General features: G+C 36.6%; 1 protein-coding gene across 3 annotated transcripts in view; it reads right to left on the minus strand.

The window, feature by feature from the left end:
• Mapre2 (microtubule associated protein RP/EB family member 2) overlaps positions 1-24,655 on the minus strand; it is a 150,911-nt gene that overhangs the window by 27,781 nt on the left and 98,475 nt on the right. For all 3 annotated transcript variants that reach the window (XM_076836950.2, XM_076836951.2, XM_076836949.2), the window contains 2 exons: positions 12,445-12,590; positions 9,135-9,348 (listed from right to left, as the gene is read on the minus strand). In XM_076836950.2, coding sequence (XP_076693065.1) covers positions 9,135-9,348; positions 12,445-12,590 — 360 coding nt within the window. The remainder of the gene's footprint in view (positions 1-9,134; positions 9,349-12,444; positions 12,591-24,655) is intronic.

Genomic DNA, 24,655 nt, shown 5'->3' on the forward strand with positions numbered 1-24,655 from the left:
GCAACTGAAAGAACAAAACTACCATATCCCTCTTCTTCTGGGGAGAAGGGAGTCTCCTCTAAGAATTTAATTATGTGGGCCTTTAAAGTGATTCTTAACATCTTCTCCAGGTCTTGATGTAGCTAAGGGAGCAGCTACTGAGTGGTATGCAGTTTAGCAATGGGACAGTTTCTTAATATGAGTAGGCCTAAGGGACACAAATGTTGACATGGGACAGGCACTAAGTGAAAAGACACAAACATCATTCTACATAACCTTTGTTCAAAAAGATGCCTTGTTAATTATGGTGTTGGAAAGAAACGTATCTCCTCCTTGGACTGGGCTGATATTGCTTTATCTCTGAGAATGGAACATTCGATCTTGGCAGTAAGTAGGTAGTAAGCAGGAGGGTATGTTGTTCAGCGACTGGGACTAGGAGATAGTATCAAGCAAGTACCTTGCTGGGAAGTGGTAAGATACACGGGAATGACTCATCTTGATGACCTCATCATGAAGGGACAAGAAGGGTGCCTTCGCCTACCCTACCGGTCTCTGGGAAGTCACATGCTATTATGAACTACCCCAGTAAAGAGTAGATAAGGGAAAACGTATTTCTTAGAGTAAATGATGACTCTGGTGAGACCAATATCAGTGGTTAAAAGAGGGAGTTTCTCCAAAGGTAAATAGAGACTTGCTTCTTGGCAAAAATAAGACCAAGAAAATTCTACACAAAGGCACAGGCTGGAGGTCAAGTTAGGACCTCTTGAGTGGCATTTAACTTCTTGAGTATACCCCTTAAACTCTAATCAAAGTAAGTCCCTGTTAAAACATCAACATCCTTTGAAGCTTTAGTATTCACAATATCTAGGACGTAATCCAAAATTATTCCAACATATGAAGAGTCAGGACAATATGATGCATTCTCAAAGGAAAATACAATCAGCAGATGCCCACCACAAGGTGGCCAGGATGGTGGAGTTAGCAGACAATAACTTTGAAGCAATGACCATAAGTATGCTCAGTGAATGAAAGGAAAATATGCTCATAACAAATGAAAAGGTAGGCAAACTCAGTAGAGAAAGAAAAAGAAGGAAAATTAAAGACTGACCTATTTTTTTTGTGGTGCTGGGATTGAACCCAGAGTTTCACACATGCCAGGCAAGTGCTCTACCACTGATCTACATTCCTGGCCTTAAAAGAGAACAGTTAAAAACTGAGAAATACAATAGCTAAAATGAGTACTGTACTCAATACCAGAATGGAGATGCCATAGGGTGGAGAGGATAAACTTGAAGATACATCAACAGAAAACAAAAGACTGGAGAGAAAGTCAACACTGCTTCAGAAAACCGTGGTATAATTTCAAAAGATCTAACCTATAGGTAAATGAAGTCCTAGGAAGATTAGATGTAAAGAAGAAAGCTAAGAACATATTTGAAAAAATAATGCTGAAAATTTCCCCCAGAAAGATTACAGATTCAGAAAGCTTAATGAACTCTGAAACACAATAAAGAGAAAAAGTTGTCTATACCCAGAGAAAACGACATATTACGTACAGGAGAAGAAGGATGACTTACATTTGGAGGCTACCAGTGTGAATAATATCTTTAAGGTGCTTCAAGAAAAAAGAAAGTATGACTGGTTTAAATTCTTTATCTAGTAGAAATATTCTTTAAGAATGAGTGGAAAATTAAGACAGTGACAGAAAAAGCAAATCTAAAAACAAATTTATTACCACTGAACCTGCACTATAAGAAACATTAAATGTTCTTCAGTCTAAAGAGAACTGAAACCAGTAGGGGTCTCATACGTTCAGAAATAAAAAAAATGAGAAATGGTAACTATGAAAAACAGGCTATTTTTTCCTCTTATTTCTTTATAATACATATGACTGTTTAAAGCAGCACTGCCTACTAGAAGTGTGTGAACAATATCATTTAAAATTTTCCAGTGGTCACATCAAAAAAGTTAAAAAAGATCAATTTTAACATATGAAAAATACATATCTACAATATAATTCCTACATGGAATCGGTATAAAGTTTATATATATATATATATTTTCCTTTTTTTTAAAGTCTTCTAAACCCAGCATGAATTTTATATATACAGGACGTCTCAAGTACTCAAAAGACACTGTGTACTGGACAATGTGAATGCAAAGTAGAAGTCATAAGATTGTCTTGTGAGGTTTATAATGAATGTAGATGTAAAACATAGAATAACCAAAACAAAGGACAGTGGGGAGGGGGTTTGCAAAGTTTCCATATTTTACATAAGGGCTACAATGTTCATTTTAAGTATGCTGTGAAAAGATATGAATACATATAATTCTGAGAGCAACCACAAAAAATTAATGCAAAAAGGTATAGTTAGAAAGACACTAGATAAATTAAAATAAAACTCTAAGTATTTAAAAATCCAGAAGCTAACAGGAAAGGAGAAACAGCAAAACAAAACAAATAGTAATTTGGTAGACATAAATCCAAACAAATCAATAATTACACTAAGTATCAATGCACTTAATAGTCTAATTAAAAGGCAAAGACTACCATACCACAATGAATAGAAAAGCAAGATCCACTTATATGCTGTCTATAAGAAACATAATTTAAATGTAAAGACAAGATAGGTAGAAAGTCTATCAGAGAAAAAGACATCATGCAAACAGTAGGTATAAGAAAGCTGGAGTGGTTCTATTATCATCAGATAAAATACACTTAAAGACAAAAATTATTTTCAAAGAAATAAAAAGGTCAATTCAATAGGATTACTTAATTGTAAATGTGTATATATTTAGTAACAGAGCCTTACAAAAAATAGGAACACAAAATTGGGAGAATGGAAGAAACAGACAATTCCACAATCAATCAGTGCATGAAGAATTAACACTAGCTCTAATAATGGCTACAAAGATAGACAAACAAAACAAAACAAAACCCTTCATCATACACACAGAATCTGAAAAACACTATCAACCATCTTTATTTCTGAACATTATATGACAACTATAGAGCACACATTCTTTTCAAATGCATGTGGTACACTGACCAAGAGAGACTCACTCTCTCTCTCTCTCTCTCTCTCTTTTTTTGTGGTACTAGGGATTGAACCCAGGGGCACTTCATCACATACCCGCTCTTTTTATGTTTTATTTTGAGACAGAGTCTCATTTAGTTGCTTAGGGCCTTGCTAAGTTGCTGAGGCTGGCTCTAAATTTGGCAATCTTCCTGTCTCATCCTCCCCAGCTGGTGGAATTAAGGATGTCCACCACCACACCTGGTGAGAGACAATATTCTGAGACACAAAGCCAAGATTAGAATGATGATAAAACCCACCCTTACTGCTATATTTCAATGCCTTTCTTAAAAACACAAAAAAGTAAAGCCAAATTTGCTTTCTCAAATGAAGGTGAGTAGTGATGCTTATTTAGATTGTAGGTACTCTACAAATGTTTATACACTGCTAAAAAATAAATGAACAAACATGGTTACATTTTTAGACTGTATGACTAGTCTTGGAGAATCCAAAATCAAAGGTAATTCAGAGTATTCAAATATTCAGTATCTTTTTTTTTTTCCCTTAATGGATAGAATGCCTTTATTTTGTTTATTTTTATGTGGTGCTGAGGATCAAACCTAGTGCCTCACGCGTGTTAGGCAAGCACTCTGCCCCTGAGCTACAGCCAGTATCATTTCTGAAAAACACAGGATTTATTTAAATTTACATTTAGGAATTTAATTATGATTGTTCAAATACTTTGTTCTATTAGTTGTTTTCTTTTAGAAACTACTTTTCAAGCATTTCCATTAACCTGATTTCAAGGCTGAAACACTGAAGTCTCTAAGGAAAAGAGAAAGCTCAGACTCAACTCCCATAGCACTCTAAATTCATCACACTATATTTATATATGGGTGTTTGATTTTAATGCATTAATGTATGTGAATTTGCAATGTGTCTAAGCTGTAGTTGCTATAGAAACCATAATTTTGAATTTCCTTTTAAGTTCAGTAAGTGCTCACACATAAAAACTCATCTCCCTAGACAGCTATCTCAAGTTGCAGATATGGCTTAGAGCAATACATTTATAAACATCATGATTCACAATGATGTATGCACTTTATTATTATAAAAATGTACATTTTAATGTACGCTCTTGGCTGACAGATCAAAACCAACTCAAGAAGCAACTCCTTCAAAGACACACAAAATAAAACTTACCTGGAGGCCACCTACCCTCCTATGACACCTCTGCTGATGTTCAAGTTGCTTACAATAAAGTCACCCTACTATACCCAGACGCAAACTATTCTATGGCTTCTCTGGATCCATAGGAGAAAAGATTTTACGGCAGAAAAATCAAGCATGTTCACACAAAAACAGAATGCACTTAGTATCTGGAATTTATTTGATGCACAAACAAATCTCCTCTGGAGTGGGGTTATATAAGCCATCTGGATGATGTAAAAGCACATTTTTTTCCCCTTGCTTATGTAGACAGAGTACTCTCAATTATCATGTATGGCTAATCCTTCCCACAATCACTTTTTCCACTCTAATTTAGTCTCTCTGTCATATAAGATGCTTTGAAGCTTCCACTTACTGCTATTCATTTGTAACAGTCAGGGCATGCAAACTAATTTTAATATTAGCCCAAGGAACTATTTGGGGGAAGAGATAAATCCACTGCAAAATCAATCAAGTATTCCAAAGCCAAAAAAATAATAATAATAATTGAGGACTGGTTCCTGTTTTCAATTTTATCATCCACGGCTTGTTTCCATTAATGCAAATAATTAAGAAATGACCAAGGTTTTGGGAACAGAATTACTGCTAAATGTTCCTGACTTGGCACCACTGTGAATTTCTGAGATAGCTGAATCTCATCTCATCAAGCACTTTAATTTATCCTAAATTGTGAATGGACAAAAATCAGACCTATGGTTTTAGACCAGAGGAAGGAGGACCAGTTTAGAGTCTGTACAAATAGCTCATGGGGAAAATGATTCAGGGTCAATATTATAAAGAGAATTATAACAGAATCCTAAGAATTTGAAGGGACCCATGAGATCTGTGGTATCACACACACGGTGGGCTTCTCAGAGGCATGGAGATGCTCAATTTTTAAATAAAGATCCTAGACTACTAGGCTCTTTAGTAAGGTTTTAAGATTTCTGGATCTTCTCTTATTGTTGTTTGTGCCCTCTCTTGGTGCCTATGTACTCCTGCCCTGATATCTTATGTGCTGAGAAACCATATCCTCATGTTTATTATAGCTATTTCTAAATTAAGAAAGAGCAAAGAGACTGGATAAGTATCCTAGAAACTCTCTCATGAGCAAAGTGTGCGAATTTCACAGCACAGATTTTATAACACCTATTCTGACTCTGAGAAGACATTTTGGCTTATATTTTCTTGGCTGTGTTCCCAATATCTGGATACATAACTTCTAGAAAAATGAGGTCTTAATGCATTCATGGGAGCCTTTCTCCTATTATAGCTTGGAAAAGTAATATTTTACATCTTATGTATACTTGGCTATAACTTTCCCTCAGTATAATTTTACTTTCCACACTGCCCCAGAGTCAGAACGTATTTTATTAAAAAGGGAATAATTAATTTGATTCCAGAAAAAATATCCTTTCTCCCTAATTAAGACCAAAGAGGTAAACATGGTCAAGTTATTAGGAACATAGGCCTAGGAATTACTGCCTTCTGGAACATTAAAACCGGAATTTATTATCTGTTGACTTTCATATGTTTCCTGAGTGTTGTCACCTGAGAAGTTAAGCTCTGGAAAACATATACTTCTCTTTCAAATTTATGGATATTCTATCAAAATGGCAAAAGTTTCTCTGTGGCTTTTGTGAGACAAGCAAGGGAATTCCTAGAAAACGAGGCCAAGGCGGCATAATGACAGTTCTGTCTGGGGAGTAGGAGTGTCGGAGCCAAGGCAAAAAAAAAAAAAAAAAAAAAAAATTAAGGACACATTATGATTGTGGAAGAAAAATATTCGGAGGTCTATCCAATTCCACTATTAAAAACATGAAAAAAAAATGGCAGTTGCATTTCAAGACCAATCTGTCCATCACTACCAGCTATAGGAAATGACATTAAGAGGAGAAATACCAGCCACCCTTGATTTTCTCACCTCCTTGTCCTCCCACTCCGTGTGCCTCCTGAATTGCAGACTCTGGGAAGTACACACCACCCCCTTTCTCCACTCCAGCTCCTAGGCTGATGAAAGTCACTGACATAAGTAGGTGGCCAAGGAAAGATGGTGGAATGAGATGGACATCATTACCCTAAGTACATGTATGAAGACACGAATGGTGTGAATATACTTTGTGTACAACCAGAGATATGATATATCTGATATATGCTCTATATGTGTAATATGAATTGTAATGCATTCTACTGTCATATATAACAAATTAGAATAAAAGGTCAAAAAAAAAAAAAAAAAGTATGTGGCCTGTCTGAACTGCATGAATGCTTATTTCCCAAACCCCTGTGGCTTAATTTTTATCTGACCTCTTCTATCACTTCTGCTCCAGAAAAATAAATCTTCCCTTTCCCTTTAGCCCTTCTATCTATGCCCTTGACCTTATTTTTCTCCTTACAGTCTCAGGGCCATGCTTCTCCAATTTCTTCTCTTTTACTATTTTCAATTATTCCTTTTCCATGGATCCTTCTCTCATAAATATAAATATTTTGTTTTATCCTTAAAGCAAACAAAAACAAGAAAAAAGGAACAAACACCATTCTCCCTCCAATCTTACTTCCTGAAGCTGCCATCAGCTCTTTTTCCTACAACAACCAAATGTTTTTATTTCCCTTAATGTTTTTCTTCCTGACAGATTTGTTGAAGGTAAATCTACTCTTCCAGCTCACCTACACACTCCACATGCCCTTGGTGAATCTGTCTTACTGGACTAGTTCTCTGAAGGACTATTAATCACCTCCGAGGAGTCAGACTGCCTTGGCCTATTTTCAGGCTTTACCCTATTTGATGTTTCCACAATTAATATTCAGCACTGTCGGTGACCCTCTTTCTAGAAATTTCCTACTGTTTGTTCTCTAATGTTGAGTTCTCCTGGTTTTCTTCACTTTCACCTTTTTCTCAGCTGCTGATTCTTTCTTCCCCCATATATGTATGTGTTCTCAAAGATCTGTGCTTAGTTTTCCTAATCTATATAACTCATCTACTCTATGGCTCCAAGGTTGGACTTTGATACTGTCTTAATTTCTCTGGATTCTTTAATCTAGTCCTTGTTCTACTATTCCAGTGAATGACCTCCAAGTTGAGTGATCCAATATCGGGCCTCATTTTGACTTCTTAGAAGATTTAAATACTGTTGATTCTTCTGCTCCCTTCTTTCTCCTTCCCCAACACAACCACTCACTCTCTAGTTTCCTATAATCTTTCTGCATCTTCTTTGTGTCCCATGCATGCTCTTCCTCCTTTACTCAACCATTAAACATCAAGAGTTTCTTCAAGGCCCTTTTACCTTATCACTGTGCATTTACATCCAGATTCTACTGCATAGATATATGGAAGACTCACAAATGTTCACCTCTAACCCATACTTCTTTTGAGCTCCAGAAACACACACACACACACACACACACACACCGCCCCCCCCCCCCGCCAAAAAAACCTGCCTATTTAGATTTCTTGCTGGATATTCCAAGAGAATCTCAAACTCAGTACATTAGAAACAAACTTACAATTTCTTTTAAATCTGGTCCTCTAGCAACCCTTCCTGAATAAGGCCCTCAATCAAGAGGTCATGGTTGACACCCTTCTCTCTTTAACCCCAGTATCAATCCATTAACAATATCCAGTCTATTTTACCCCCTAAATATCTCCCAAAGGGCTGGGGATGTGGCTCAAGTGGTAGCGCGCTTGCCTGGCATGCGTGCGGCCCGGGTTCGATCCTCAGCACCACATACAAAGATGTTGTGCCCGCCGAAAACTAAAAAATAAATATTAAAAAATTATCTCTCTTTCTCTCTCACTCTCTCTTTTTTTTAAAAAAAAAAATCTCCCGAAGTTGTCTATTCCTCTTCCTTACCACTATTTTGATCCAGGTGAATAAGAATTCAACTAATATACAGGGAAATATGCATATTCATAATGTTATCTTTAAAAATATTTTAAAAATAAAAGATTTAAAATAATAATAGAATAATGACAGATTTCCAAAGGACTTGGTTGACCTGGAATATAGTCATGAATTCAGAAATAAGGAAAACAAATAAAAAGCCTTCTTCACAGTGAGAGAAACTGTGATTACAGGGCTACTACCACATCCCTAGAACTGCTAACAATTTCTAATCCACTCTGATGGGCGTTGGCCATAACTAAGGAATCTGTATTATTTACAAAATTAAGGTCACAGATTTCACACATCTGAATATCAGGTTCCACACTGGCATGGAAACAAATGGCTTCTGAGGGTATTATTGTTTCACTGTTCACTACCCAACTGGAGCTAATGATAATGACCCAATTTTACAAGAATACGTTTTGCTTGGCAAAGTCTTTTTATGTCAAGGATATTTATAAGATTTTAAAAAGGTTTACATGAACAAAAGTTAAAAAAAAAACTCTTAAGTTTCTGCTAATCATGGTGAATGACTTCACTTTTGGACAAAGGTGGATAAAATTGAAGTGTTGTTTCACATTATCAGTAAAAATTGGCACTACGTCTGCAGGAGATGGTTGCAGCATTCATAAATTTCCTCTGAAGAATTAGAGATGAGGATCCATATATAACAGTATAAATCAGTTCACACTGTGGTCTGTACGGCCAAAAATTAAGAAGTACAAGTTTTTAATTCTAAATCTAAAGAGACTACTTCAAATTTAAAAAAAGAAATCTATACCCTGGAGCATTGTTTTAATACCAAGCTTCAGTGATATAACATGACTCTGCTTTTTAATAGCTTAAATCAAGATCATTAGACTTATGACAGATGGGTCAGAGGAAGGTAAATGCAGTCAGTAAGTCAATGTTAAAAAAAAATCAACCGAAAGCATTAAAATATTGACTGCTGGGATAAATCAATCACAAACACACAGTAAAGCCCAGGAGGGTCTGAGCCCTTTTCTGAGGTAAGAGTGCATCTCCAGTTTTGTTGTGACAGTACCTGCAGTGGGGGAGTTCGCATGGTGAGACTTCTTGGGCAGGTTGAAGATCTGTTCACCAGGGTCAGGGGGAGGAATTGCATCTTGCCCTTGTCGTGCCTCCACAGGATCGTACTCCTTCCCATCGTAGTTAGCATCGTAGAATTTCTTAAACCACTGAATAAAATCCAGGTTGTCCTGGAAACGTCCTTTCACTAGCTTCTCCACTGGGATTACCTGCAATATAGAATCACTGTGAGCCTGGAAGCTCAGGTTTGTTGGTATTCAGTCCAACTGAAGTGTTACCCAAATGCAACCATTTCCTATTTGCCTGCAATTCATGACCACTGCTCTTCCCCACGAGCTTCTCAGCCAGCTGTATTCTAGAATTAACATAAAGCTCATCATATTAAAGAACTTATTGAAAACAACAGCTGGTTCTCGTGAAATACTTAATACTTCTGAACAAAGCAGACAAAAGAGGGATAGTCAAGAGGGGCTGATGTCTCTTATAGGATATTTAATGTCAAAGCATCTCCCTTAAAAACATAGGCCTGGGATGTTGTGCTGTCAAGACTGATGAGCTTTCCCATTTCTTTGTAACATTTGGCCCAATTGTGTTGGGATAAATTCTTATGAGGATTATAGTCAGTAGAGCATGCAAATTAATAAGATTCAAGTCAATAAAAATGGACACCAATCTAAAGGTTCATATGAAACAAAATGAGTTTTCTCAGAGCTCATTTACAATGTAGAAAGAGACTAGTATGAAAATAGCTAACCACAATACAAGGCCTGGTAGTGCACAGGCTACCCAGGAGCATAGCTAATGTGCCTTGGGAGTCTGAGGGAAAAGAGATGGAGGTTGATTAAGGGGGTCATGGAAGGAGGAGGTACATAGCACTAACATTGGCTTCCAAGGCAGGAAGGTCAGTTTTTCATGGGGTAACCTTTCCTACTGCAACCTAAAGAGTCAACAGAACTACTCCCCACTGAGGGCCCTATAGGAACCTTTGGAATCCTAACTCTGCTTCAGTGGGCCACTATTTTTGAGCAAAAATGGAAAGGTACCAAGTTCTCCAAACTGTGCCATCAATAGATTTTACTTTCTGTATCTCCAGGTGGTAATGCTAGGTGAGGGCGACCCACAAGAAAGTGACAAGGTATGAGTTAGATATTGTGTGTGTGTGTGGGGGGGGGCACAGAAGATAATCAAGTGATTCAGGCAGAAACCCAGTGCAAAAAAACATGGCTTCAGTGTGTGACAATACAAATGGAAGCTGTACAAATTAAATCTTCAGAAAGGCTTTGCCACCTCAGAACTATATACCACCAACATTCTAATAAAAAAAAAATGTAGTGACTAGGCAGGAGGATTCTGAGTTTGAGACCAGTCTCAGTAACTCAATGAGATCTTGTCTCAAAAAAGCAATAAGCATTTTAGGTTACTCTCTAAACAAAATCATTAGTAATAAAAATTTCAAACAAAATTTATGTAGCTAAAATTAAAACTAAGCCCAATGCAGAAAGATGAAAGAAAAGCAAACTTTCAGCTCCTGGTACCACAGATTTTGGTGCCAATTTGTTTTCTTCTCACTTCTCTTGGTTCTACACATGACAGTTTGCTGAATTTTTACCTTTTATTTATGTAAGAGTTTCAATGTTTTGTTCATGGGAATATGGATTATTAGAAAGAGACTTCTTATAGCATAGGTCTTTAGTTAACACCCTACTGTACTTTGTTGCCAGAAATGTGCAAATTTATAGTTTTAGGTGATGGTGGTATATTAGTGGTTAAAAGAAGGCCCTTAATTCTATTGACTTCATTTTCTGCCAAAATGAAAAGTTTCAGGGACGTAAGTTCAAAATCTGAGGTTGTAAATAAAACTTTGCTCAGCACCTTCTGATATACTGTTGCACTGTGACAGGCATAACAGGGGTACATAACACCATCCCTCATAGGGTTTTTTTTTTAAATCAAATTATGACATGTTAAAGCTAGAAAGTCTAACAAAGTCCATCAATTCCAGTCTTCTTCCACTGTAAGAATTTTTCTAGGACATTCTTAACAACTTCTCATCCATTCTCTGCAAACTTCTAGAGAGATATGGGCCCACTATTTGATATATAGCAGGTTCCACCAATAAACCTTGGACAGATTTTTTTTTTCATTGACTGTAGCAGCATAGCTTAAAAAAATTAATGAAGATCACACAAGTGGCATTGTTAACTTATATAAGTAAGGAGAACCTATATCGCTTTAGTTTTAAATATCTTTGGAAAGAACTAATTGGAAATTAACCACAGCAAAGGATATAAAGTAGGTTGAAAATACTCCAAAAGGTTAAAATGTTACAGAGTGTATATTTTGAAATAAAAATTATGAGAAAACAAGAAGCTATATTTTTTAACATTTTGATTAAGATTCTTTTTTACTTAGAAAGAGATTAATTATATTTAATTAAATATATATAGTTCAAACTCTTTAAATTCTCTCTTCTCTCTTATAATTCAGTTATTTTATTTTTTATTGCCATAGCTTATTTATTATTACTATTTATGCAAAGAAAAGTTTTCCATTTCTCCCATGTTGGTTAATCTCTATTCCCTTTTTCAAAAATTCATTTTTTCTAAGCTTAACCATCCTAAGAGATATACCCTAAATATAGGACATGAATTAAATATGTTTTGAATAACAGTAAACATACAGAAAAAGAGGGTTTTAGCAATAGTCTCTTATTGAGGAAAACAGTACTCAGTATCTTTGTGTATCATTTTAGGAATAAATTATAATTCAAAGGGGGAAAAAGGAAAATTTAGGACACTGAGAATCTGAGGGCACATGCTCTGCTGAACACTTTTTGCATGCATTCTCTTATTTTAATTATAAATATGGGTGTAAGGTTTCTAGTTCCATTTTATAGATGGGTAAAATCAGGCTCAAAGAATTTAAATAATTTGCTCAAGTCATGGAGCTGAGATTCAAACCCATGGTATTCCCACTGTAACTTGTTTTTCCAAAGGAGTAAGATGCACAACCACAGAAACATCTGGCAAACAAAAACATAACCTTATAACAACAATTTTAACATCTGTGGTTCCTATGAGAGGTTTTAGTCCAATGGTTACAAGTTTAGACAACCTTTTGAAATTAAAACCTCATACAAATATACAAAGTTGGGCTGATGCTTTACACTATGCATAGATCCCAACTTGTCAAGGTAGCAAGACATATATCCTATTGATAAGTTCTCAGATTTTTGTTCTTTCTGGTCAAAAACAACATTAAGGAAAAGACAGTGCATTTTACAGAGGTACAAGTGAGTCTCCTACCTTATCGACATTCATTCGCTTAAATGATGCTTGCAGAAGTTTAAAATTGTGAATATACTCATGCTCCAACTTCGCTTGAAATTTTACTTTCTTCAAACTAATGCAGCCTGGAAAAAGCATGTCCATGAACTGGCAATAGGCTGCTCCTAGAAAGAGACAAGAAAAGTATATAAGTGAGACTGGCTGTACCCAGATGTGACAAAGGATTTGTAAGCAAGGAAGTGAACATGCTTGTAGGTACCATCATTCAAAGCAGAGCCCACATGGCCATGTGTGTCCTTCTAATCACTACACTTACACTTGTCTGTCCTCAGGGACTAGGTGCTAGGGGGACAGGATATTGCCTCAGTGATGAAGTGCCTGCCACTTCCCCATTCCTGTGTGCTACACTGCATGTACCAGAGCATCCGGGGCCCAAGACCAAGGGGGAGAACCCCATACACTGAAGTCAAGGGGAAGCCTGACTAAGAGTAACTCCTCCAAGATTCCACCAGAGAAAAGGAACATACTTCCCCCCTGTTTAGATACTACCTAATCGATGTCATCAAAAAAGAGGAAAAAGAACAGAAAATACTACAAAAGTTTTACAAAATGCATAGCTCAAAAATATACACATGCTGAAGTTGTTCTATAGTCATATTGCAAAATAACAGGGATGAAAAATGCATCACTAAGCCACTGAATGCCCCAAACAGTTGTATACCAATCAACAGGGTGCCCATATTAACATGAAAGATGAAGACAGGAGTACCTTGAGACTTACAGAAATTCAGAGTCATGCTGTTTATGACTGAGAAATAAACATGACAGAAATGTTCAATGAGTCCCCTGACAAAATAGCCATAGGAAAAGTCTTTTTTTTTTATATGAAGAACTCTTAGAACACGAGTCGCAATTAGAAAATACCAGCAAGAGCATGTTTACTTGTACATCTCTTCTTAATAGCAAAAGACTAACAGCATTTAGCTAAAGAAATTCAAAGCCAGAATGATTTTTTTTTCTTTTAAAAGAAAGAAAAGCAATTGAATGGCAAGACTTTGAACAAGTGGCCATTTTAAAAAATATATTTTGGTTGTGGATGGACACAATACTTTTATTTTTATGTGGTGCTGTGGATTGAACCCAGTGCCTCCTGCGTGGTAGGCAAGTGCTCTACCACTGAGCTACAACCCCAGCCCCACAAGTAGCCATTTTTTAAGTTCATTCTTTCTTTGCTATCTCCAGATCTCCTGGTCTGTTTCTATAATGTGCAGCTGACAGACTTTCTGGAACATGAATGGCCTCCCTTATCCTTTAACAACATCAAGGCTTCTGAAAGGATACTCCCTTCTATGTGAGTGATTTGCCTTCAGATGGCAAAAGACCCACTCTGTCTCTCCTGCCAAACAGATGTGGAGCATCCTTTACTGAGACAGGAATCCCAGATAAGTGGGAACAAGACCCCAATCTAGGACTGTAGAACAGGAAATGTTGGGCAACTTGTATTTTGTAGGAAAAAGCATAAAGGGATGAAATGCAGGCCATAATCAAATCTCCAGAGTGCCTGCATCTGGCTCTCCATAGATGCCAACACCCTGAATATCAACGAGTCAGTTTCCTGTTATGCAAGTGGGTTCTCTTAGAAACAAAATATAACAAATCAAACCCCAAAACATTGGGGGTAGAAAGAGAAACATCATGACATGGGGACCATTCCTATAGTCATTATCCAATTATTCAGTCTGCCTTCTAAAGTACCACCAGATGGAGCAAATTCCAACAGCCACTTTAACTTTACATAGGTGGGAACATCAAACCAACTGTCTTTACCCGCTCTATAAGTTATTTTCACTTTTATAGTGTTTAGCATAGAATTTACCTATGGAGACCCAGATATTCTATATTCTCTCACAAACCAACCAACCAAATCACTGATCTTTCAAATTTAAAAAGAAAAACCAGATTATAGAAAAACTAATCAATATAGAGAGGGAAGGAAGGAAAAAAAAATCAATTTTAAGATGACCATCCAAGAGATACACTGGTCATGTTCTGGTAAATGTCATTCTAATCATTGGGCAGAGGTTATTTTTTTTTAAATGTGATAATACTTTAGAATGTAATCATATATCATTTTTATGTACATTTTTAACTATACAAATCATGATTCCCTTTCTGGGTCATTGAATATTCTCTATCAATATTTTTTGATGGCTTTCTGATATTTATATCATGCATAGCAACTTTCCCAAACCACGACTATATAAATATTCATATGTAGTTTAAGTACTTTTATGATCTTAAGTTCTACATTTAAATTCTGAATCCATGTGAAATTTATTTTGGTCTATGATATAAAGTATGATTCTAATTTTAGTCATCCCAAATGTTAGTGGAAATCTGTCACTTTTGGCTCCCCTGCATTTGGGCACCTTCCTACCTGGGGAGATGTCCCACAGAAGCTGAAAGTGGGCAGGCCTCCCTTTCCTGATCCAGCAATAAGGACACAGGCCCATGACCAGGGCTCTGCCTTGGATGTTTCTGCCTAGGTCTCTTGTGGAAGGAGTGATAGAAATACACAGAGACAAATAGAACTACTCATGGTGGCAGTGGTGTGTCTAGAGTCCTGAGCAGGGACAGCAGAATGGGGACATGCTAACCATCCTATTCCTGTGGCACAAAGAAGGCTGCATTCCCAGCTCCTTAGCATCCTTTGCTTCCCTCATCTTCTGAGCCTGGCTTTCCACTGACTCTGAGCTACCCAATCTCTCTTCTGCTTAATCCGATCATGATTAATTTCTGCTATTTCAACCCAAATGCCAACTGATAAAGCCAGGTAGGTGTTAACCACCATCATTTTAAAAAACACTTTATTTATTTATTTATTTACTTATTTTTATGTGGTGCTGAGGATTGAACCCAGTGCCTCACACATGTGAGGCAAGCACTCTGCCACTGAACCACAATCCCAGCCCAACCATCATCATATAAAGGTAATATCCATTTTCCTCACTGATGAGGAGCACTATCCATCCATACTGTACTATACATTACTTTACAAAATGTTCTAAATTAGTTATACATAATAGCAGGATACATTTTGATTAATTGTACACAAATGCAGCACAATTTTTCATTTCTCTAGTTGTACACAATGGAGAATCATACCACATGTTCATCTCATTCCACCATCTTTCATGCCCTCATATCCCTTCCCCTTTGCTTCCTCCTTTTTGCCCAATCAAAGTTCTCCCATTCTCCCCATGGCCCTCTCCTCCCCCCATTATGGATCAACATCCACTTATCAGAGAGAACATTTGGCATTTGTTTTTTTAGGATTGACTTACTTTGCTTAGCATGATATTCTCCAACTCCATCCATTTACCTTCAAATGCCATAATTTTATTCTCTTTTAATGCTGAGCAATATTCCATTGTGTATGTATGTCACAGTTTCTTTATCCATTGATCTGTTGAAGGGCATCTAGGGTTGGTTCCATAGCTTAGCTATTGTGAATTGAACTGTTATTAAACATTGATGTGGCTCTGTATGTATTACTTTCCTAATATGTGAGATTGAAACTTTTTCTTGACTTTGTTTTTTGGTATGTTCCTGTGATAGCTCTAAACTCTTATTTAAATTCTATACATTGTATTACTATCTGTAGTATAAATTTCTCCTCTTTCTCAAGCTTTCTTAAATTTCATCATACATTTATTCTTTCCATTGTAATCTTTAATTTGTTATCCATGGCACAGAGAAAATAATAGCTTTTTAAACACGTAAGTAATTTGCTTGCTATTTAATAACAGCTTTACTGAAATCCATAAACTCTGAAGTTCAAGCTTTAAAAGTATACAATTCAGTGAATTTTAATATATTCAATGACTTGTACATCCATTATTCACTGTCTAATTCTAGAAGCTTTTCATTACCACTAAAAGAAACTTCATGTCCATTAGCAGCCTCTCTATATTCTCTCCTTCCCTTCTGCCCTGGCAATCACTAATCTCTTTCCTGTCTCTACACATTTGCATATTCTACAGATTTCATATAAATGGAATAATATGTGGACATTGTATGTGTTTTCTTGCACTCAGGAAAGAAAACATAGTTTATGAATGTTGTGGCATGAAGAGAAATTTCTTTTTATAGTTGAATAATAATATGTATAAATGATTCCATTACATAAATATCACAGAATTTATGGGTGGATGGATATCTGGGTAGCTTTCACTTTTTGGACTATTTTGCTATTATGAATGTTCATGTATAAATTCTTGGTGGAATTTATAGGTATATCTCAGCCATATACCTAGAAATGGTTACTGCTGGGTCATATGATACCTCTGTACTAAACATTTTGAAGATCTGCCAAACTGTTTCCTAAAGCAGGTGTACTATTTTATTTTCCAACCAGCAAATGTATGAGAACTTTAATTTTTCCACAGCTGTGACATCTGTTATTTTTATTCTAGCGATCCTAGTGGATATGAAGTGGTACTTCACTGTTGTTGTAGATTGATTTCCTTAATGAGTAATGATACTGAATATCTTTTACATGTGCTTTTTTGGCCAATTGTGTCACTTCTTTGGAGAAATGTCTGTGCAAATTCTTTGCCCATGTTTAAACTGAATTGCCTTTTTATTATTGAGTTGTAAAAATTCTTTTTATAGTCTAGATATCTTCTCAATATATGATTCACAGATATTCATTCTCTCCTGTGGATTCACTTTGATAGTATCCTTTAAGGACCAAGATAATTTTGAATAAATCCAATTTGCCTAATCTTTTCTTTTATCACTTGTGCTTTGTTTTTTTTTGTTTTTGTTTTTTTTTGGTGGTGCTGGGGGTCAAACCCAGGGCCTTGTGCATGTGAGGCAAGCACTCAAACACTGAGCTAGATCCCCAGTCCTCACTTGTGCTTTTATTGTCATATCTAAGAAATTGATTTCTTAAAAAATGATTTTTTAAATTGATTTTTTTTACAAATAAATGACAGTGGAATGCATTACAATTCTTATTATACTTATACAGCATAATTTTTCATGTCTCTGGTTTTATATAAAGTATGTTGACACCAATTCGTGTCTTCATACATGTACTTTGGATAATGATGTCCATCACATTCCACCATCCTTGCTAATCCCCTGTCCCCATCCTTTCCCTCCCACCCCTCTGCCCTATCTAGAAAGAAACCACTTCTTAATCCAAGGTTGTGAAGGTATACATTTACACTTCCAAAAATTGTATAGTTTTCTTTCTTTCTTTTTTTTTGGAGAGAGAGAGACAGAGACAGAGAGACAGAGAGAGAGAGAGAGAGAGAGAAAGGATTTTTTAATATATTTTTTTTTTTTTTAGTTTTCGGCGGACACAACATCTTTGTTTGTATGTGGTGCTGAGGATCGAACCCTGGCCGCACGCATGCCAGGCGAGTGCGCTACCGCTTGAGCCACATCCCCAGCCCAGTTTTATTTCTTATATTTAAGGCTATGATCCATTTCCAGTCAACTCTTGAATATGATATGAAATTGAGTCCAACTTCACTTATTTATATTTATTATACCATTTAGTCATGTTTATAGTATATTATTTATACTTACTATATTTGTATTGTTATTTCAGTATCATTTTTTATTTTTTATTTTGAGAGAGAGGGAGGGAATTTTTTAATATTTATTTCTTAATTTTTGGTGGACACAACTTCTTTATTTTATTTGTATGTGGTGCTGAGGATCGAACCCAGGCCGCACGCATGCCAGGCGAGCGTGCCACCCCTTGAGCTACATCCCCAGCCCTCATTATTTTTTTTTAAAAAGACTATCCTATCTCTCTTTAATTATCTTGGCACTCTTTTTGAAAATCAATTAGCTATATTTTTCTGGAATTTCAATGCAATTCTATCTACTTGTTGTCCTTATGCCAGTTACACATTGTCTTGATTGCTGTGCCATTGTAGTAAGTCTTGAAATGAAAACTAATCCTTCAACTTTGTTCTCCTGCTTTGAGATTGTTTCAGCTAGCCTGGATCCCCTGCATTTTCATATGACTCTTAGGACCATCTCATCAATTTCTATAAAAAGGGCAGCTAAGATTTTTGATGAGAATTGCACTGTATCTGTAGATCAGGGCAAGTACTGCCATCTAAAAAACATTGTCTTTCAATCCATAAATGTGGGATGTCTTTCTATTTGTTCTTTCAACAATGCTTTATAGTTTTCAGTGTACAAATAATTTTCTCTTGTTAAAATGCAGTCCTTGTGTGATGTTCTCTTTGATGTTGTTATAAGTGGATGTGTATTCATAATTTTGTTTTTAGATTGTTCCTTATTATGTGAAAATACAACTGGTTTCTGGATACTGATCTTATATCATGCAATCTTAATTAACTCATTAGTTCTAAAGGGTATTGCTTCTTTTCCTTGCCTAGTTTCTCTGGCTAGAAACTCCAGTACAATTATAAATTGAAGTGGCAAAAGTGGGTGTCCTTGTCTTTTCCCTAGTTTTAAGGGGGAAAAGCATCTAATTTTTTACCACCAAGTATTTTATTAATAGTAGGTTTTTCATAGCTTTATCAGATTGAGAAAGTTCTCTTCTATTGCTAATTGTTTTTATCATAAGAGATGTTGGATTTAGTCAAATGTTTTTTCTGAATCTGAGATTGTCCTGTGGCTTCTGTCCTTTATTCTACAGATGTAATCTGTTATGATGGTTGATTTTCATCAAACCAACTTGCATTAATTCCATTTGATTGGGTTGTAGAATCCTTTTTATATGCTCCTGAATTATTCTACTAATAATTCATTGAGAAATTTTTTGGTCTGTATTCATAAGAGATAACTGCTTTGTAGTTTTCTTGTGATATCTCTGGTTGTGTATCAGAGCATTACTGAATTCACAGAATGAGCTGGAAGGTATTCTCTCTGCTTCTATTTTGTGGAAGTTTTTCAAGGACTGGTTATTAAATTTTCTTTTAATACTAAGTACAACTCACCCATTCAAGTTATCTTCTAGACCTGAGCTTTTCTTTTGGAGAGCTGTTGTTACTTTTACTTGGTATTGAACCCAGGGGCACTTAACCACTGAGCCACATTCCCAGCCCTTTTTGTGGGTGTGTGTGTGGGGGAGGGGTGGTACCAGGGATTGAACTCAGGGGCACTTGACCACTGAGCCACATCCCCAGCCCTATTTTGAATTTTATTTAGAGACAGGGTCTCACTGAGTTGCTTAGTGCCTGCCTGAGTCTCCCTGCTGGGATTACAGGTGCACTGAACCCGTGCCTGGCCCATCCCCAGTGCTTTTTATGTTGAGAAAGGGTCTCGATAAGTTGCTTAGGGCCTCACTAAATTGCTGAGGCTCATCTGGCTTTGAACTTTCGATCTTCATGTCTCAGCCTCCAGAGCCACTGGGTTTATAAGTGTGCACCACTGCACTGGGCTGTGGTTACTGTTGTAACTACTAATTCAATCTCTTGTTATATAGGTCTATTACAAATTTTTATTTCTTTTTTACTGAGTCAGTTTCAGCAGTTTACATCTTTCTAGGTATTTGTCCATTTCATCTAGGTTACTGTAAACTGATTTTTTAAACATTTATTTCATAACTTATGAGTTCTAATTAATTTTCAGATTTTTTTTCTTTTTTAGGGATAAATCATAATGTAAAAAATGATGTATCTGTTGCACATATGATATGTATGTGTTTATATTTACATATTTAAAAACACTTCTTTAATGAGAATATCTTGTATTCTTCCTCTAAGTCTGTTATTGGCCACGGATTTTTGATACTAAGGTCTTTTATGTTTTACCAAGAGTCTTTCTTATCAGGAAGGGATACTGAATCTTATTATCCTTTCAAAAGCCGTGGAGATAATAAAAACGCTTTTCTCCTCTGATTTGTTAATATGATCAGTGAAATTCATGAAGTCCCAATTCTAAATCTTCTTTGGATTCCTGGAGTAAGTCCTACTTTGTGATGCTTGCTCAGTTTTCACTGTAGAATTGGTTCAGATTCATAAATACTTTGTGATTCTTTTATAAGCAAGACTCCTAATTTTTGTGTCCTATTTTTTTCTCAGCATGGTTCCTTTAGGTTTAAAACCTGAACTGTGACACTTTCATTTAAAACCGCATAGCCATTACTTAAGAAGCAATGCAGAAAGGGCAGATCACACTGGCATTTCCATTGAAGGGCATATTATGTATTTAAGTGTTGTAGTATATGTCATCTTCTCTAGAGTTAAAGAAGTCCCTGAGAATTTTTAAGAAATATCCTACTGACCTTTGGGACTATGCTGAAAGCCTGTTGCTATTGCTTCTGGGTATGTGCATTTGGGCATTTTCAGCTTCTGGTTCCATAGATCTTTTAAGGGAAATGTCTAAGATATATCATGAAAACAGTACCTTGAAATTAACTGCTGCTATGTTTAAGGGTTAATACTGGGTCAAGAAACTGTACCAGGGCTTAATCTGAACAAGATTGGTTGTTATCAAAGTACTCTGGGTTGCTATCAACCCTCTGGATCACATCTCCTCTCACCTTCTCATTACCAATCCCTGCAATTGCCCTCACTCTCTCACCATGTGAATTTCCCTCTGTATAGACTATCCATAAAGCCTGAAAATATGCCATGGTATCATTTGACTCTGACAAAGTAAAACAAAAATACCTTCCTCAACCCCTCATTATCCTTGAGTTCTTATACTATTTATCTCCTCCTCTTCACAGCAACGCTTCTGCCAAAACTGTCCCTGCTTACATTGCATCATCTGCCATCCAACTCAATTCAATATCAATTCAATTGTCATGCACCTTACCACATTCTGGTCAAGGTCATCCATAGCATCTCATCTCCATTATCAAATTACCCACTTTCTGTCTTCATCTTACTCAATGTCTTCCTAGTATTTGGCCCTTTGACCATTTCTTCATTCTTCAAATTCTACAATTTTTTTCCTTAATCAGACAAAATAGGTGCCAACTAACTAGAAAACTGAGGATGCACTGCCTTTGTCCAAGAAGTCTTAGTCACAAATCAGATTGTGCATCAGTAAGTATACAAATTTTGGAATTATTTCATTATCCTGGGAATAATGTGATCTATGTTTTGCATGGATCCCACTTTCATCATACTGTGCTAACACTACCTTCACTCTGATCATGTAACTCTCCTGCTAAGAATGCCATGGTCATTTTCTGTGAAACCACTACACAATTCAGACTCCTTCCCTGGTTTACAATGCCCTGTGATTAGGCCTCTTGCTCAACTTCCCTCAAGGAAGCTCCTTTGACACTGGCTTCCCTGCTGTGCCCGAACACTTCAGATCTGCTCCTGCATTAGGACCTTTACACACTGTCTCATCTGGAATGTCATGTGGTTACTTCCTTCTTGCCGTTCAGATCAAAGCTCAGTTGCCACTTCCTGAGAGAAGCCCTCCCTTAACATGCCATCTGAAGTGGTCTTCCGGTCTCTCCTTGCCTTCTCATTCTGTTTCATGTTTGGCATTTTACTGTTCATACATATATTGGTTTGTGGTTTATCTTCTATGGAATGTGAGTTTCAAGAATACTTGCACCCCATCTATCTTGGTCCCCTTTGTACCTAAGCATTTAGTACAGTACCTGGCGTAAATAAATATCTGGTTAATGATTGAAGGTCAGCAGTTGTAGCAGGGCTACAACAAGGGCTGGTAAATAGCAAACCCTAATGTTAAAAACCTCCCAAGTAAGATGCATTACAAGAACAGTTGCTATAAATTCTTTTAAGATTTGATAGGGGTATAATTAAAAATCAAAAACCCTAAACTAAGAACCACTCTGGAGCCTGAGTCTGCAGAAATGTGAGACAAGCTTCAAAAGACTAATCAATATAAGATAATGCACTCAAAACAATCCAAATTGGAAGATGTTGTGTTTATAAGAAGGCTGACTATGATGGGCTACACTCTGAGCTCATCAGCTCAAGGTGCAACTACTGTAGTTATAAAAGTGACAAGATTCTGAAAATAAGCACAGGGAAAAACAGGAAGCTATTCATTCTACAGTGCCATGCTATGTCTGTGCCTAAAGCCCTAAGAACTTGTACACATCAAAAGTGACACAATGGGGCTAACAAGTTTGGGGGCAGGAACACAATGAACAGTTGGGGTAACTGTATGAGGGAGGCAGAACTCAAATGGACACTCACACAGCAGATTTGGGAGTACATGATTTCAGTCTAGCAGATGATGAAAAAGTCAAGATGACACTCATTTTCATTAGATTCTGGGACTTTAACAGTAGAGGAATATCAGAAAGTGAATATTTTTAAGTCTTCAGACAAAAGAAAACATCACTCAACAATAATAAATTTATGGAACATATGAGAAATGCAAAAAAAGAAAAACACTCAAATCCATATAAAACCTGTTAGAGCTTTCACTTCTATGTTTATCATTCTAGACCCCATGATATCCTTGGAGGATAATTTTATTGCATTATCCTGTTTTAAAAACTTGGGAAGAAGGCTCAGAAAGTCATCCAGGTAATAAACAGGAGAGTGGATTTTCAACTCTGACCTGAACTTCAATATTATAAAGGGTTTTGTTTTTCTCTGTGCTGCTTATGGGCAAATACAAGTGAAAATTCAAAGGTTTAATGAGAGTTTGGAAATTTTTCCAGATTACATTTCAAAAAGGAATTACAAAGAAAACTGAAAAAGGACATATGAAACTTTTGGACTGATGTTAGGATGTTGGTTATATCTTATACATTCACAGTACAATCTGGATCATTAACCTGAGGTTGCAAAATACACGGGTCACAGGGTCACAGACTCCCAGCATATCAGCAGAGATCGACCTGAATGTTAGGATTTAATGTGTTGGTATGTATATACTTATAAGAATCTCATTTTTCATATATATATATGTGTGTGTGTGTGTGTGTGTGTGTGTGTGTGTGTGTGTGTGTGGTGTGTGTGTGCGTGTGTATATATGTGTGTATATATATACACACATATCTAATTTTTCATATATATACACACATCTATGAATCTCATTTTTCATATATATATATTCACCATGTGTATATATATGTAAAATAAGCATTTTATCTCTATGTTCATAACTTTACTGCTCATATGTATATTCTCTCTCCCACACACCTTACTACTGTCTAACAAATCTCAGTACTTTTCCAGAAATCAACATAATCCATGGGTTCTGCCATGAAGAGCTACTCAAATTGCCCATCTGATTTTCTCAGAGGCTAAGGAACTATTATACAAAGATGCCCATATCATCAAGGGATTTAGTTACAACTTTCCACTTTCCATCCTCTTATTTGGTATTGATGAAGGACTAGAAGAAAAGGATGACAACTTTAATTTACTAGATACATCTGTGCAGTCATAGCCCTCATTACAGGAATCAGAGGTAAACAATCTGTAAAAATGTGCTTTCTCCAGCTAATATCAATGAGGATGGGAGAGGATCCTGGAGTACCGGCCTTTGGATCTGAGCCTTCACCATCTGAATGGCTGTGACATGTCATCACACTCTTCTTAGTCAACAGTACTCTCATCTGCAAAACGTCGGGGTTAGATAGAGCTCCAAGCTCTAAAATTAGATTATAGTCTAATTCTCTGTCACCAACTTCTCCTTTAAGGGCCCCTCAGTGTTTCTGCTAATTAGGAGACAGTGACGTTTCATCCTCATGACTAAGATGTTTGCCAGGGCTCTCGATTCTAGTCATCACCGTCTTCTGTCATAGTTAATATGAAAGGGGACACCAGCATGCTGCCGCAGCTGGGGTGCAGTCCCCAGGGACTCGCTCTCCGGATTCCAGTTCTGGTCACTTTATCTTCATGACTCCTCTTTGAGCTCCTGACATTCAGTGACATAAATATTTTCTGGCATCTTCAACAGCTGGACATTAACAATTCAAAGTACCTTTTGTAATAGAATACTGTTTTCCACCATAACCACCGAATCATTCCAGCTTTCCTTTTGCATTCAGCCTTGACACTGCCTGTGCTGATGCTCCTGCAGAACTGAAGCTCATGTAGCCAAAGCCCAAACCTCAGGTGGAGGACAGTATCCCTTTGGGGAATCAGGTTTACTGGGGAGGAAAGTGAGGTAGTAAAATACACAGGGTCACAGACTCCCAGCATATCAGCAGACACCTACCTTCACAAAGCAAAGGTTTCAAAGAGTTTAATGGCTCTGAAAGATTAACATTTTAAAGAAC

This window comes from Callospermophilus lateralis, chromosome 17 (genome assembly GCF_048772815.1).
Source record: "Callospermophilus lateralis isolate mCalLat2 chromosome 17, mCalLat2.hap1, whole genome shotgun sequence".
In the NCBI taxonomy this organism is placed as follows: Eukaryota; Metazoa; Chordata; class Mammalia; order Rodentia; family Sciuridae; genus Callospermophilus; species Callospermophilus lateralis.